Source organism: Nerophis ophidion, linkage group LG03, assembly GCF_033978795.1.
Source record: "Nerophis ophidion isolate RoL-2023_Sa linkage group LG03, RoL_Noph_v1.0, whole genome shotgun sequence".
Classification (NCBI taxonomy): Eukaryota; Metazoa; Chordata; class Actinopteri; order Syngnathiformes; family Syngnathidae; genus Nerophis; species Nerophis ophidion.
Window position 1 is genome coordinate 10,584,408 of NC_084613.1, and position 16,991 is coordinate 10,601,398.

General features: G+C 40.7%; 1 protein-coding gene across 1 annotated transcript in view; it reads right to left on the bottom strand.

Annotated features, from left to right (window-relative positions):
- ric8b (RIC8 guanine nucleotide exchange factor B) overlaps positions 1-16,607 on the bottom strand; it is a 29,013-nt gene extending 12,406 nt beyond the window's left edge. The window contains exons 1-8 of the mRNA XM_061894245.1: positions 16,436-16,607; positions 8,767-8,814; positions 8,068-8,694; positions 6,889-6,983; positions 4,463-4,613; positions 1,903-1,998; positions 1,676-1,820; positions 1,465-1,609 (exon numbers count right to left, since the gene is read on the bottom strand). Coding sequence (XP_061750229.1) covers positions 1,465-1,609; positions 1,676-1,820; positions 1,903-1,998; positions 4,463-4,613; positions 6,889-6,983; positions 8,068-8,694; positions 8,767-8,814; positions 16,436-16,519 — 1,391 coding nt within the window. The 5' untranslated portion in view covers positions 16,520-16,607. The remainder of the gene's footprint in view (positions 1-1,464; positions 1,610-1,675; positions 1,821-1,902; positions 1,999-4,462; positions 4,614-6,888; positions 6,984-8,067; positions 8,695-8,766; positions 8,815-16,435) is intronic.
- Between the last annotated feature and the right edge of the window lie 384 nt (positions 16,608-16,991).

The following is a 16,991-nucleotide window of genomic DNA, read 5'->3' on the forward strand; positions in this document are numbered from 1 at the left end:
GGACCCTGGCTAGGCCACTCCAGGACTTTAAAATGCCTCTTACGGAGCCACTCCTTCGTTGCCCGGGCCGTGTGTTTTGGATCATTGTCATGCTGGAAGACCCAGCCACGTTTCATCTTCAAAGCTCTCACTGATGGAAGGAGGTTTTGGCTCAAAATCTCACGATACATGGCCCCATTCATTCTTTCCTTAACACGGATCAATCGTCCTGTCCCCTTAGCAGAAAAACAGCCCCAAGGCATGATGTTTCCACCACAATGCTTCACAGTAGGTATGGTGTTCTTGGGATGCAACTCAGTATTCTTCTTCCTCCAAACACGACGAGTTGAGTTTATACCAAAAAGTTCTATTTTGGTTTCATCTGACCCCATGACATTCTCCCAATCCTCTGCTGTATCATCCATGTATCCATTTTGGTATAAAATCAACTTGTCGTGTTTGGAGGAGGAAGAATACTGAGTTGCATCCCAAGAACACCATACCTAATGTGAAGCATGGGGGTGGAAACATCATGCTTTGGGGCTGTTTTTCTGCTAAGGGGACAGGACGATTGATCCGTGTTAAGGAAAGAATGAATGGGGCCATGTATCGTGAGATTTTGAGCCAAAACCTCCTTCCATCAGTGAGAGCTTTGAATGGTTGACCAAATACTTATTTTCCACCATAATTTACAAATAAATTCTTTAAAATTCCTACAATGTGAATTCCTGGATTTGTTTTCACATTCTGTCTCTCACAGTTGAAGTGTACCTATGATGAAAATTACAGACCTCTGTCATCATTTTAAGTGGGAGAACTTGCACAATCGGTGGCTGACTAAATACTTTTTTGCCCCACTGTATATGCATATGTATATATACACACATATATACATGTGTGTGTATTTTTTTTAATCGTTTTTATTTTACATTTTATCAACAGAAATCACAGAATGTTAATCAATTTAATGAAAAAAAATAGAGAAATCCTAAACCCAACCCAAGCCCAGCTTTGCAATATGTATTTAGGACTGAAACTTACCAAGCAATTGAAAAGACTGATAAATACTTTACTTATAAAATAGAATACTAAAAAATAAGGAAAGAAATTAATAAATAAAAGCATCAATAATAAAAAAAATAATATCACTAATAGTTGTTTGTTTATTAATCCAAAAATTGATTCTTAAAAAATTGAAAAAAATATTTATAATAAAATATCTTCTTTGTTTCAATTGATTCTCAAAAAGTATGAATCGTTTTAGAATCGGAATGAATTGAAATTACTATTTAGATGCAAATTGAATTATTTTGGGCATCCCAATTGGATAACATGAACATGTTTAGCCCTTGTGCAGCTAACAAAGTGTACCAAATGATGCAGTGCAGTTGTTCACAATAATAAACGTATTGGTCAAATAATACTAACTGATTGAAGCCTGACTTCTACATGTTAAAGGGCGGGGTTACATCAGTGGACACTCACAAAGGTTTGGCAGTTTTGTACTCTTCTGTGTCGGTGTCTTCATCGTCCGAGTACTCCGTCTCTCCTCTTCCTCCTCCGAGCAGCCCTTTATTCAGAAGGATTCCGGCTGCATGTCCGTAGCCCGTGTACTTACACAGTTTGTCCACTAGACGACAAGACAGCACGTCATGTGTTGCACGCGTTCCTTCCGTCACCTCGCTCTCCTCCTTACCACTCTCTTTACACAAAACAAAGAGGAACTCTGCAGCCGCCAGCTTGACTGCCATCTCCACGTGAGTCATGAGACGGACCAGCTTGTTCCTGGTGGTGGTGCCCACCTCAGGCCTGGTCTTGACGTCTTTGAGTGGCGGAAGCACCTGGGAATGGCATTCCACAGTTCAAAAATCAAGCCAGTGGACCTCATTCAAATATTTTGGATGTTAATAAAAAATACCATACCTGAGCTTTGACATATCTGCGGATCTCTCTGTGGTGTCTGGATGCTTCAGTTAGCAGGGTGAGCACCGGAGTGAGCCCCTCTATGTAGTTGGAGCCCTAAAAACACACACTTTTCACAAGCTGCACATTATGGCTATTGATCAGTAAACCATCTATACAAATACGTTTTATGCATCACGGACAAAGGTGAAGTACAACAATACCCAATACCACCTACCTACTAGCTTAGCAGCTAGTTTTTAGTGGAAATGTGAAGTATTTGGCCACCTGCCTTGACTCACATTTGAACTTCAAGTGCCATCCCATTCCTAACCTATAGGGTTCAATATGACGTCGGCCCACCTTTTGTAGCTATTGCAGCATCAACTCTTCTGGGAAGGCTGTCCACAAGGTTGCGGAGTGTGTTTATAGGATTTTTCCACCATTCTTCAAAAAGCGCATTGGAATATTAAAAACAACATTCAAATACTATCCTGAGCTCCACCAATGACTGAATAAAAAAAAAAAATAATAATAATAAATGAATACATATAAAACCGATTTACAAACAAAATAAAATAAATATGATTAAAAACTATTTTAAGGGTCAAATTAAAACAGTAAATAGAAATTAAAACTTTAAAACACAGAGGGCAACAGAGTACCACACAACTCACGTAGTGTTAAAAGCCAGAGAATAAAAATTGGTCTTAAGATGAGACTTAAAACACTCCACTGTGGGAGCAGTTCGAATATGGAGGGGCAGAGTGTTCCAGAGTTTAGGGCCGACCACAGAGAAAGCCCCTGTCTCCCTCACCTAGTTTTAAGTCTGGTCTTGGGCACCACGAGCTGGAGCTGGCTCTCGGACCTCAGAGCGCGCGCAGGATTGTGAGTTTGGATGAGGTCCGAGATATAATGAGGTGCCAGTCCATGTACAGCGTTAAAAACCAAGAGCAAAGTTTTAAAATCAATTTTAAAATGAACAGGGAGCCAGTACAAACTCTAAAGGATTGGGGATATATGCAGGCGTTTTCTGGCCCCTGTTAAAAGTCCTGCTGCCGCGTTCTGGACTAACTGCAACCGGGAGAGAGCTTTTTGGCTGATGCCAGCATAAAGTGTATTGCAGTAGTCCAGGGCACTTGAAATAAAAGCATGCACGACTTGTTCAAAAAGTTTAAAAGATAAAAACGGTTTTACCTTTGCTAAAAGACGAAGATGATAAAAACATGATTTTAAAACGCCATTGACTTGTTTGTCAAGTTTAAAATCGTTATCTATAGTGACGCCAAGGCTGGTGACCTTGGGACGCACATCATTTTGCAATGGTCCCAAGTCAAAAACTAAAATTTAAGTTTTTTCCCTCATTCATTATTAAAAAATTCTGGGCTAACCAAGCCTTGACGTCGTATAGACAGTTGAGTGCGGGTGTCAGGGGGTCAGAGTTTATTTATATAGCCCTAAATCACAAGTGTCTCAAAGGGCTGCACAAGCCACGGCACGACATCCTGGGTTCAGAGCAAGGAAAAACTCACAACCCAGTTGGATGTCAATGTGAAGATAAGAAACCTTAGAGAGGACTGCAGATGTGGGTGATTCGATTCACGCAAGTGTGGGGTTTCTCACAGTCTACTTGTGGTCGCAGCGTGCAGGGGGAAGTCCCGGTCCAATTTGCACAATTGGCCAGGACACATCAGCATGTAATTGTTAAGCAATGCTCAAATAAAATATTTACATGAATTGATTACATTTTACGTGGTGCCCAAGACCAGACTTAAGACCAGGGGAGACAGAGCCTTCTCTGTGGTCGGCCCTAAGCTCTGGAACACTCTGCCGCTCCATGTTCAAACTGCTTCCACAGTGGAGTGTTTTAAGTCTCGTCTTAAGACCCACTTTTATTCTTTGGCTTTTAACACTACGTGAGTTGTGTGGTCCTCTGTTCACTGTTGTCCTCTGTGTTTTTTTATACACTTTGATTTCTATTTTACTGTTTTAATTGATTTTACCCTTTAAAATAGTTTTTAATCATATTTGTTTTTATATTGTTTTTTTATTGGTTTTATATTTATTTATTTTTTGTTTTTATTCAGTCATTGGTGGAGCATAATATATATATATATATATATACTTTTTTTTTTTTTTTTTTTAATTTTATTTTATTTATTTATTTTTTTACAATTGTTTTTAACATGGCTGTGCAGCACTTTGGAAACGTTATTGTTGTTTAAATGTGCTAAATAAATAAAGTGGATTGGATTGGATTGGATTTTTATTATTAATGATGTAGTAATAACATTTCAGATTTTTATCATCAGCTTAAGCCCATTGGCTCCATTTCTCCATTTTGGCAACACTGATCCACCTCCGACTACGTCTTCATATTCTCTGGCAGACCAGGTGCGTATGACCTTGGTGTTATCTTTGAAGCAGAGTTACGATGCCTACCGCCACCTAACAGGTAGTGCTAGATCTATTTGTGACATCTGACCACATGTATTGGGTGAGGGCCGCGACAGATAAGCCAAAGCATGAGAATCAGCAGCCATACCCAAAGTGTGTTAATGCCATCCAGGATGAGCTTTACCTTGTCTATGCGTTTCTCCATGAAGTCCAGTAACACTTGTATGGCGTCCATGTTTTTGCCGCCGTACGCCTCTACTCCTCCTTGTACGGGCAGGTCGATGAGTACGTCCATGCAGGGCACGGGCAGGTTGCTCAGCACGTTGATGGTGTGGCTAAGGGTTCAAGGCGGAGAAGAACACATTTACATACACACCAAAATTCCTCTATTTTTTAAACTTCTTATTCTTCTTCTCAAGATTTTGGCACGCTTTACCTTCCACATTTTTCACCCGAGTCAAACCGTTCCAACTTCAAACTGTTCAGCCTATTCGGGAATCGCGGGCTTTCTCTTGACAAATTCCAAATATTCCCAGATTTCCATGTTATCCGGGACATTTTTCCCATTCAAAATGAATTGGCCATTTTTCAAACTTCCCCAATTCCCACGTCTCAACCTATTCCAACCACTCCACCTTCAACCGATTAAAAAAATTCCAACACCAACCATTTCAACTCATTTTGAACATTCAAGGCTTTTAACACTTTCCAAAAAAATGCCGCTTTCCTTAAATTCACAAATTTCCATGAAATTCCCATTGAAATAAATGGGATATTTTTCAAAGTTCCACAATTCCCACATTTTTCATCCGATTCAAACTGTTCCAACTCTAAAATATCAAGCCTGTGTGCTCTCCTTCAAAAGATTGAAAAAAAAAAAAATCCCAGAATTCCAGGTTTTCCGGGACATATTTCCCGTTAAAAATGAATTGGCCCTTTTTTAAACTTCCACAATTCCCACATTTTTTAACCTATTCCAACCTTTCCACCTTCAACACATTTCACTCGTCCTGGACATTCTAATTAACACTTTACAAATGTGCGCCACACTGTGAACCCACACCAAACAAGAATGACAAACACATTTCGGGAGAACATCCGCACCGTAACACAACATAAACACAACAGAACAAATACCGTATTTTTCGGATTATAAATCGCTCCGGAGTATACCTCACACCGGCCGAAAATGCATAATAAAGAAGGAAAAAAAACATATATATGTCGCACTGAAGTATAAGTCACATTTTTGGGGGAAATTTATTTGATAAAATCCAACACCTTTTCGGTGCCATTTTTATTCAGCCCTTCTCAGTTTTTATAAGTTAACGCCAACGATGAAATGATCCATTTTAATAGTTACGGCAGTACCATTTAGCAGTTAGCACCCCATGACCCACAATGCACTTCTGCCATGACCCTCCCCCGCAAAATTCTTATTGGCTGATGTGTGTGTGACGATTGCTGACGTGTGTGTGACGATTGCTGACGTGTGTGTGACGTTTGCTGACATTTTCTTCGTCTCTTCCGCGAATGAGATAAATAATATTATTTCATATTTTACTTTTACGGTAATGTGTTAATAATTCCACACATAAGTCGCTCCGTTGTATATGTCACACCCCCGGCCAAACTAGGAAAAATACTGCGACTTATAGTCCAAAAAATACAGTACCCAGAACCCCTTGCAGCACTAACTCTTCCGGGACGCTACAATACACGCTATACGCTACGCCCTACCCCGCTCACCTTAACCTCCTCATTCTCTCTCAGGCAGAGCATGTCCCAAATTCCAAGCTTTTGTTTTGAGGCATGTTAAAAAACATAATGCACTTTGTGACTTCAATAACAAATATGGCAGTGCCATGTTGGCATTTTTTTCCATAACTTGAGTTGATTTATTTTGGAAAACCTTGTTACATTGTTTAATGCATCCAGCGGGGCATCACAACAAAATTAGGCATAATACTGTGTTAATTCCACGACTGTATATATCAGAACCTGTTGATATCGGAATCGGTAATTAAGAGTTGGACAATATCGGTATATCTGCAAAAAAGCCATTATCGGACATCTGTACACGAAAGCAATGTTCCCTCTAAATTTTTTTTGTGTCTGAGCAAACCGTGGACTAAAGAGAGCAACATCAGACGTGCACAATATAGCCACTTCATGACTTAATAGAATAATAAAAACTACAGCAATAATACATGTTATATACACTATTTGGACCACTTACAACAAAAATAACATGAACTTTGCAGTGCAGAGATATTCAACCAAATTGTCTAGGGGGGGGGGCACATTTCCAGAAAGTTAAAGACCGGAAGCTGGGGTCAAAACTGTCAAAACAATGGTCTTGATTTGCTGTGGTGTGTCGTTCAATGACGCCCTGGGCTCCTAAGACTTTAGCTTGTTATGCAGTCAACTTCCTGAGCGGTCACTAAGCTCCCAAAGCCGAGCTCAGCGGAAGGATTGTAAGGTCATCTCTTAAAATGTATGAAAGGAGAGGCGTTACAAAACACGGTTCCACTTGCGGGAACGTCCTCCGATGAGAATACTGCTGACCAGTCACAGGCTGTTCTCTTCCCATGCTTAAAAGTTTCTCACCTGTGTACTTCCTCTGTTTTCTCCTCTTTCACAGTCCTTAACATCAACAGGTGGCGCAGGATGGCGGTGATGAGTCTGTACTGGTGCTCCTCCTCCTACAAAAAAAAAAAGTATATATCACACAAAGGTTTTTCAAGCGGTAGAAAATGGATGGATGGATGGTTTTCGTCCATCATTGGAATGTATTAAAACCAAGTTTCCACCTAAATGCTACCGCTGAGTTCGATTAACATACGTTGCCATCCAAACGACGCTTATTTCAGCAAGAAAATGCCAAGCCACGCGTTACAACAGTGTGGCTTTATAGTAAAATAGTGCGGGTACTAGACTGGCCTGCCTGTAGTCCAGACCTGTCTCCCATTGAAAATGTGTGAAAGCTAAAATATGAGAGGGGAGACTGTTTAACAACTTAAGCTGTACATCAAGCAACAATGGGAAAGAATTCCACTTCAAAAATGTGTCTTTTCAGTTCCCAAACGTTTACTGAGTGTTGTTAAAAGGAAAGGCCATGTAACACAGTGGTAAAAAGGCCCCTGTGACAACTTTTTTGTAGTGTGTTGCTGCCATTAAATTCTAAGTTCATGATTATTTGCAACAACAAAAAATGTTTTTTCTCAGTTGGAACAATAAATATCTTGTCTTTGCAGTCCATTCAATTGAATATAAATCAAATCGACTTTATTTATAAAGCACATTTAAAATTTACCACAGAGTGCTGTACAATAGGCAGGTTAAAAGATAACAATGAAAACGAGCAAACACAACACAAACAGAACAAGATAAAAAATAAATAAATAAATAAAACATAGAATCAGGTTCCCAGTAGGTGCATAATGGGATGCCATAGCAGGATTGAAATCACAGAATGTTAAAGGCCACAAGTTGAAAAGGATTTGCAAATCCTTGTCTTCTGTTTTTATTTACCATTTACACAATGTGACAACTTCACTGGTTTGGGGTTTGTATTCCGAGAATCGGTTTTGAATTGAAAATCGATTCAGGATTTAATCGTCACTCTAAAGTTTGTATCCAATGGATTTATGAGCTGTTGTGGGGTTCCTAACCCTAAAAAAAAGAGTTTCAGTCACAGTCACTAGCTGATGCTGATGGCTGCTATGATCTCCACCGTCAGACATTTGCACCCTAAACAAGAGGTGTGTTGTTTGGCGTCACACTCACCTTACCCCCAGACGACACGGTCAGGTTGAAGAGGGCTTTGAGCGCCTCCATGACTCGCTCATTGTCCTCTGCGGGCAGGGGCGTAGCCTGAGGATCCGGACGGGCCACCTCGTAGGGGCCTTCCCAGCTCACGCCCAGGGTGCGCTCCAGCACCTCCGTGAGCAGCTTCACCGCCTGCCCCTCTTTCCGCAGCTGCTCACTCAGGTCCGCCTTCAGGGCCGACAGCAGGAAGAGGATGCGCAGGGTGAAGAGGCCCACCTCGTGGGGACAGGCGGAGGAGGCGCGCAGTTTGGCGCACAGGCCGTGGGCCAGCTTGACGTCCACGCTCACCTGCTGAGCGGCGGGACTGTTGTACACCACATTGGACAGGCACTTCAAGGCTTCCACCACCACGCTCTCCTCCTCTTCCGATTGAGTGCTTTCCTCCGGCCGCCCCTGCTCGTCACCCGCCATCTCTCCGGCGTTCAGTCGAGCCATCCTGGCCAGAGTCAGCACGCCGTCCCGGGTGGCTATAGGTGCCAGGACACACTTGTCCCTGGAGAGGATGCGGAGTGTCTCCAGGCATGTCTTCTGACAGCTGGGCTGCACCTTCATGCCGAGGACGACCAGGACGCTCTGACACAGCTTCTGAAATGGCACCAGGCGAGCGTTCGATTGTCAAGTGCCGTATTTGTAAATGCGCCGATGGGGTCTACTTACACTGCGCAGCGATTCTTCCTTTGGGTCGAAAGTGAAGGTGCGGCTGTTCTGGAACAGAAAAGAGCTTATTGTGGATAATTCACTTGCCATTGCAAACTTTGTGACATGATATCAAACGATATCAATATAAAGCGCGATAGACATGTGATCGATATCAATAAAACGTTCGATACATGCAGGGTTTCCCGCGGCGCTTTGTTGTTAACAACAAAGAGCCGCCGCCTAAACTAAAGTCTTAACAAGCTGCTCCGTTTAGTTCTGCCTCTGCCAGTACATCTCTGCAGCACCCAGCATTGTCCCACCCACAGAACCATCTGATTGGCTGTTAAAGCCCTGTGTGTAACCAATCAGCAGTGCGTATTCAGAGCGCGTGGCGTCAGTGCTCCTTCGGTGGAGTGAGCAGAAAGGTAAGCAGAAGGCAGCGGACTCTCCCCAAATGATAATAAACTAGGGGTGTAACGGTACGTGTATTTGTATTGAACCGTTTCGGTACGGGGGTTTCGGTTTGGAAGCAGAAGTCTTCACAAGCTGCTCTGCTTTTTGCCTCTGTCTGAGCAGTGAGCACCCAGCATTGTCCCGCCCACAAAACCATCTGATTGGTTACATACAAAGCCAATCAGCAGTGCGTATTCACAGCAATGTAACAGCCAATCAGCAGTGCGTATTCACAGCGATGTAACAGCCAATCAGCACTGCGTATTCAGAGCGATGTAGTCAATGCTTTAGCGTCGAGCAGAGATATTCGTTTAGCAGGGGAGCAGCGGACTCTACCCAAATTATACTAAACACTTCCCAGTCACAACCATTACAAACATCACTATGGGCCCGTTGACCTTCTAGAAACTTCAACTGCAGCTCAGCTAGCTCACAGTATAGGCTTGAGGTGAAGGCTAATTAGCTTTTAGCGTAACATTAACTCATTTTGCAGTGTGTGTCTGTGTGTGTGTGTGTTAGGGGCAGCAAAGCCCTGTCTGTCTGTTATTTCATTGAACTCCATTGTGTTTAGGGATGAATAGTCTCTCCTATTGCAATTGTACTATTTTTCAGCAATAGTTACATTAATCATTAGTAGTGTAGCAGCCTACTTTTGAATAGCAGGGTCCCTGCTATCACATGTTGATAAAAATACAACATTTACATAATAAAAGTCAACTACAGGCTTCCCAAATACTGTAATAAATTAAGCATGATGAGTTGACTTTAAACAGTTTCAATGGAAACTGTTTAATGTTGCACTTTTTATATGTAGAAGAAAGGTCACTTGTGACGTCATGAATTTGACCCGGCGGTAAATGTAAGCATGCGCTAATAAATTTGGAGGGTGAGTTTGACCCGGCAGTAATTCAAGGCAGGCGCATATTACATGCCCGGCGGCTATTCAAGGAAATACGGTCATTTCTGCTGGGGGTGTGCCTCCGCATTTTTTTGACGGCTCAAAAAAGGTTGAAAAACACTGCCCTAGAGGGAGGGGGGGGGGGTTGCCCACATATGCGGTCCTCTCCAAGGTTTCTCATAGTCATCATTGTCACTGTCACCGACGTCGCACTGGGGTGAGTTTTTCCTTGCCCTTATGTGGGCTCTACCGAGGATGTCGTTGTGGTTTGTGCAGCCCTTTGAGACAGTTGTGATTTAGGGCTATATAAATAAACATTGATTGATTTGTTTTTTTAATAACTTGATGGGGACCCCGGGTCCCCATTTTTGAAGAGTCCTAGCGTTAACACTGTAAGAGCTCAAAAATACTGACTAACATGAGGCGTGCAGTTAAAGGCCTACTGAAACCCACTACTACCCACCACGCAGTCTGATAGTTTATATATCAATGATGAAATATTAACATTGCAACACATGCCAATGTTTAGTTTACTAAATTACAATTTTAAATTTCCTGGGAGTTTTGTCTTCGAAACGTCGTGTAATGCAATAGCTAAAAGTCGTCTGCTTCAACTGCATAATTACACAGTATTTTGGAGATCTGTGTTGCTGAATCTTTTGCAATTTGTTCAATTAATATTGGAGAAGTCACAGTAGAAAGATGGAGTTGGGAAACTTTAGCCTTTAGCCACACAAACACAATGTGATTCCTTGTTTAAAATTCCTGGAGGTGAAACTTTCCTGTGGATCAGAGCCAACATGCATCCCTACCAAATGTCAACCAGCAGGTCTCGGTGAGAACATTGTGGTTAAAAAGTCGGTTCTTACCGGAGAAAAGCTGAGCTTGTGCCGTCCATAGCTGTCGTTGACTCCCCTGAGACACTGCGCGTCAAGACACCCGTGGAGACACCCTTCCGACTATCAGGTACTATTTAACTCACTAAAACACTAGCAACACAATAGAAAGATAAGGGATTTCCCAGAATTAACCTAGTAAATGTGTCTAAGAACATCGGAATCCGTCCCAATGCAATCGCTTTTTTTTTTTAACTTTTTTTTTTTTTATTTCTAGTCCGTCGCTATCAATATCCTCAAACACAAATCTTTCATCCTCGCTCAAATTAATGGGGAAATTGTCGTTTTCTCGGTCCGAATAGCACTTTTTGTTGGAGGCTCTGTCACGCCAAATTTCTTCTCCCTACAAAAACCTTCCCCCCCAATTACTTCCGGGGTCATGATTAATACAGACGTTTTGTTAACGCTCTATTATAAAAATATAACGCTATATTATAAAAATATAACGCTATATTATAAAAATACAGACGTTTAGTTAACGCTATATTATAAAAATATAACGCTATATTATAAAAATATAACGTTATATTATAAAAATATAACGCTATATTATAAAAATATAACGCTATATTATAAAAATATAACGCTATATTATAAAAATATAACGCCATCTTATAAAAATACAGACGTTTTGTTAACGCTATATTATAAAAAAAAATTAAAAAACTATTTACAAACACAAGCTATGGGATGACATAAGAAGAAACGTGACCCCGGAAGTAAATGTGTCATCGCATAGCTTGTGTTTATAAATAGTTTTTAATTTTTTTTTATAATATAGCGTTAACACAACGTCTGTATTTTTATAATATAGCGTTATATTTTTATAATATAGCGTTAACAAAACGTCTGTATTAATCATGACCCTGGAAGTAAATGGGGGGGGGGAGGTTTTTGTAGGGGGGAAGAAATTTGGAAACTTAAATAGGTAAATAACAAGATTGATTTTTATTTTTTATTTTTATTTTTCTAGAAATGACAGTTAAAAAAAAAACATCCGTTAAAGATCTTAGGGATCCAAAAGGGTCCCACTCATAACAGTGGTAAAAATATATATTTTTAAACATTCATCACTTAGATCAACTTTAGATCTATTATAAATGTTTTGTTTTTAATTTGTTTTAATTATTATTGGTTATTTAATGTTCTTTTTGTCGTAGAAAACATTTTTCTTATGGCAAAACACACAAATGAAGTAATATTGTACAGCATTATCCACATGTGAAAAACATAAATACAGTCTATTATACAGCATTATTCACATGTGAATAACATAAATACGGTCTATTATACAGCATTATACACATTTGAATAACATAAATACAGTCTATTATACAGCATTATTCACATGTGAATAACAAATAAAGTCTATTATACAGCATTATTCACATGTGAATAACATAAATACGGTCTATTATACAGCATTATACACATTTGAATAACATAAATACAGTCTATTATACAGCATTATTCACATGTGAATAACAAATAAAGTCTATTATACAGCATTATTCACATGTGAATAACATAAATACAGTCTATAACAGGGGTGGGCATTACGTCGATCGCGATCGACTGGTCGATCTCGGAGGGTGCGTCAGTCGATCTCAAGCCAGGCATTAAAAAATATACATAAAAATGAGCAATCATCAATCATACCAAGACTTCACTTTCGTCAGTTGTTTGACATTCTCGGCACCCGAGGATCTTGTGAAATGACGCTGGCTGCTGCAAGCTCATATTTAAGAAAAAATTCACTAACAGGGCGGACGCAGAGAAACACATTTTATTTCTAAAGACTCCGTACCTACTGTCAAAACTCTAAAGACCGACTGCACAGTTCCTGTCTTCACCATAAAAGACCTGTTTCATCTGCCTGTGGTAACAAAATAAGAGTCTCAGAAAGCTAGCGTGCACAAGCTAGCAAGCTACGGAGTTTGATGCCAATGTATTTCTCCCCCGCCCTCAGCGACCGCTTTCTCACTTTTTTTTTTTTTTTAAAGGTTTATTTATAAATTTCAACAATTACAAACAGTAAGTCCATCCATCCATCCATTTCCTACCGCTTATTCCCTTTCGGGGTCGCACAACAATATAAAACATTATGAAAACAGTACAAAACAGCGCCAGGGGGTTGTAAGTTCAAAATAATAAAAATAGAATACAAATATATATATATATATATATATATATATATATATATGATAAACAAAATGCAAAGCCGTAGGCTTATTCAGATTCATCAAACAACTTAAATTTGGAACACAGCATCATCGTTTTCACAGCTTTTTTGTTGTTAGAGGTAGAGAGCGTTTTAATGTAAAGTTCCAGATCTTTTTTAAAGGCACAAAAGATAGGACGGGTATTAAAAAACTTACATTTATGAATATAAAACTTAGCCAATAAAATAATGAGGCTGCAATGGACCGCTTTCTCACTTGCTTGCCCATCCGCACAGTCACTGACGTCACTCACCTGCTGCCAGACATTAAAGGGCCACACACATATGCTACTCACATAACAAAGTGTTAAAAAACGAGTATGAAAGTTGGACAAATGAGATGCCAAATCCAACCACTTTCATGTGGTATTGGACAGAAAGGAGGACTTTTTTTTTCCTCCATTTGAAAATGCGGACGTTATCAGCACCACTGTCTGATTCCAATCAATGCAAGTCATCAGAATCAAATACACCAACTTATATTCTTTTCTTCATGAAAGAAAGGAATCTATGTGTGTTAAACATGCTTGTATTATCATTAAACACCATTAACTTGTTAACAAAAATGTCTCCTTCATAAATAAATAAATATAAATTATAAATAGGAATGAGGTAGATCTCCTCGACTTGGTCAATTGAAAAGTAGCTCGCCTGCAGAAAAAGTGTGAGCGCCCCCTGGTCTATAATAAAGCATTTTTCACATTTGAATAACATAGATACAGTCTATTGGGATGGTTTCCTGCTGGCTCCGCTGTGAACGGGACTCTCGCTGCTGTGTTGGATCCGCTTTGGACTGGACTCTCGCGACTGTGTTGGATCCATTGTGGATTGATCTTTCACAGTATCATGCTAGACCCGCTCGACATCCATTGCTTTCCTCCTCTCTAAGGTTCTCATAGTCATTATTGTCACCGACGTCCCACTGGGTGTGAGTTTTCCTTGCCCTTATGTGGGCCTACCGAGGATGTCGTGGTGGTTTGTGCAGCCCTTTGAGACACTAGTGATTTAGGGCAATATAAGTAAACATTGATTGATTGATTGATATTATACAGCAATGTACACATGTGATTAACGTAAATAGTCTATGATACAGCATTATTCCATCCTTTTTGTAGGGGGGAAGAAATTTGGCGTGACAGTTCCCATTAAAAACAATGTGAATATGTGAGGAGCCATCACACGCGTGACGTCATCGTCTGCGACTTCCGGTAGAGGCAGGGCTTTTCTCTTAGGACCGAAAGTTGCCAACTTTATCGTCGATGTTCTCTACTAAATCCTTTCAGCAAAAATATGGCAATATCGCGAAATGATCAAGTATGACACATAGAATGGACCACTCCACTGACACATGCCTTCTCTATCTGACCGACCACATCAAACATGAGGTGGACGCGGGAAAATACTGCGGCATGGTCATGCTGGACATTCAGAAGGCCTTTGACACCGTTAACCACGCTATACTGTTGGATAAGCTCCGAGCAATCGGATTCGACGAAACCTCATCGAGCTGGATGCAATCTTACTTGGAGGGGAGGAAACAGGTGGTAGAAGTGAACGGCATCATGTCCCCTCCCCTCTCAGTAAGCTGTGGAGTCCCCCAAGGCAGTATACTAGGACCTTTACTGTTCCTAATATACGTAAATGACATGCCATCAGCATGCCACTGTGAATTGTTCCTGTTTGCGGATGACTCGGCCCTGCTGGTATCCGGCAAGGACAAGTCACAGGTGGAACAAATCAACAGTGCTGAACTCCTCAATATTTGCACCTGGCTCGCTGACAATAAGCTATCCATACACTTAGGTAAAACGGAATCCATCCTATTTGGGTCCCATATCAAACTTAAGAAGGTCAGTGACTTCACTATAAAAGTGGGTGACATTGTTATCACCAGGAAGGATGAGATCACCTACCTAGGTTCCATTCTATAGGCTAATCTTTCCTGTGATAAAATGGCAACCAAGGTGATCAAAAAGGTCAACCAAAGAACGAGATTCCTCTACAGAATCTCCTCTCTGGTCAACAAAAGCACCTTGAGGATTCTAGCGGGAACTCTCATTCAACCCTTCTTCGATTACGCTTGCACCTCCTGGTACCCCAGCACCTCCAAAACCCTCAAATCTAGACTCCAAACATCCCAGAATAAGCTAATCCGGTTACTTTTAGACCTCCACCCCAGATCACACCTCAATCCAACCCACTTCTCCAAAGTGGGCTGGCTCAGGGTGGAGGACAGAGTAAAACAACTTGCACTGAGCCTAGTCTATAAAGTCCGCTACACCTCCTTGATACCGAAGTACATGTCAAATTACTTCCTTAACGTAAATGACCGCCATAACCACAACACCAGGGGGAGCTCCACAAACCACGTTAAACCCAGATTCCGATCTAACAAAGGTCTTAACTCATTCTCTTTCTATGCCACATCAATGTGGAATGCACTCCCAACAGGTATAAAAGTAAGTGCATCTCTATATTCCTTCAAAACCGCTCTAAAACAACACCTCCAGGCAACTTCAACACTTTACTAATACCCTCCTCCATTCACATCCCATCTCCCCGGATTATAAACAACTCAAATGTACTTCTAATGTATATACTTGTTCTTATGCTATCTGAACTCACTATGTTCTCTGCTGGCTGTACATATCCTACTAAATAAGACCTACACTGTTTCAATGTCCACATTTCTCTGTTGATGCAATTGTTGATGACTGAAGTTCTGATATCAACCAAAGCTCCTCATCCCACCCCCCGGATTGTAAATAATGTAAATAATTCAATGTATATACTATGATGATTAACTTGTGTGATGACTGTATTATGTTGATAGTATATATTTGTACCATGAATTGATTAACGTGGACCCCGACTTAAACAAGTTGAAAAACTTATTCGGGTGTTACCATTTAGTGGTCAATTGTACGGAATATGTACTGTACTGTGCATTCTACTAATAAAAGTATCTATCAATCAATCAATGCTATTCCCGTTTGAATAAGAACATCTCCTTTCAGTAGGCCTTTAACATTCATACATTTTATTGTGTCGGGCCGAAGCAAACATGAAACATTATAAATAAATCATCTTTATAATTCTTATTAAGACGGCTTGTTTACTTCAAAGCAAGCCGCTTAAATTAGCTTCAGCTAGTTAGCCGCTCAAGCTACGTTTGTTATGGCTTAAAAAGAAGAGTTATTTTTTTTTTTGTAAAGTCACCTCTCTGTTATACTCCCGTAGAAGCGTCTCGATGTCCTGGCCGTCGGCACTTTCGAGCTGCGACAACACGTTAGTCAGGTCCATGGCGGCCGTTTTGAGAGAAACTAAGACTCGGCTTCTTCCAGTACTGCGCGGCTAGCCACGCTAGCTAGCAGCCAGGAGAGCTTGGTGCGTTTGGGTGTCGCTTTTGCCGGTGCGGAATTTCCGCTACTGTTTCCGACAGAGGGGACGCTTACGGGTGGTGTGTTTACGGCAGGGGTGTCCAAACTTTTTCCACTGAGGGCCGCACACTGAAAAATCAAAGCAAGCTGGGGGAGCCATTTTGATATATTTTTATTTCAAAAACCAATACAATATATATATACATTTAGGCCTCCACTCAGGCGTGATCCCAGGGACCCCAAAAGATTGTGGTTAAAAAAAACATTTAAAATGTGTCATTATTTTGTATTATTGTTATTCAAGGTTTAAATCTCTAGATCAGGGGTCACCAACCTTTTTGGAACCAAGAGCTATTCTTGGGTGAATTGATTAACGTGGACCCCGACTTATTCGG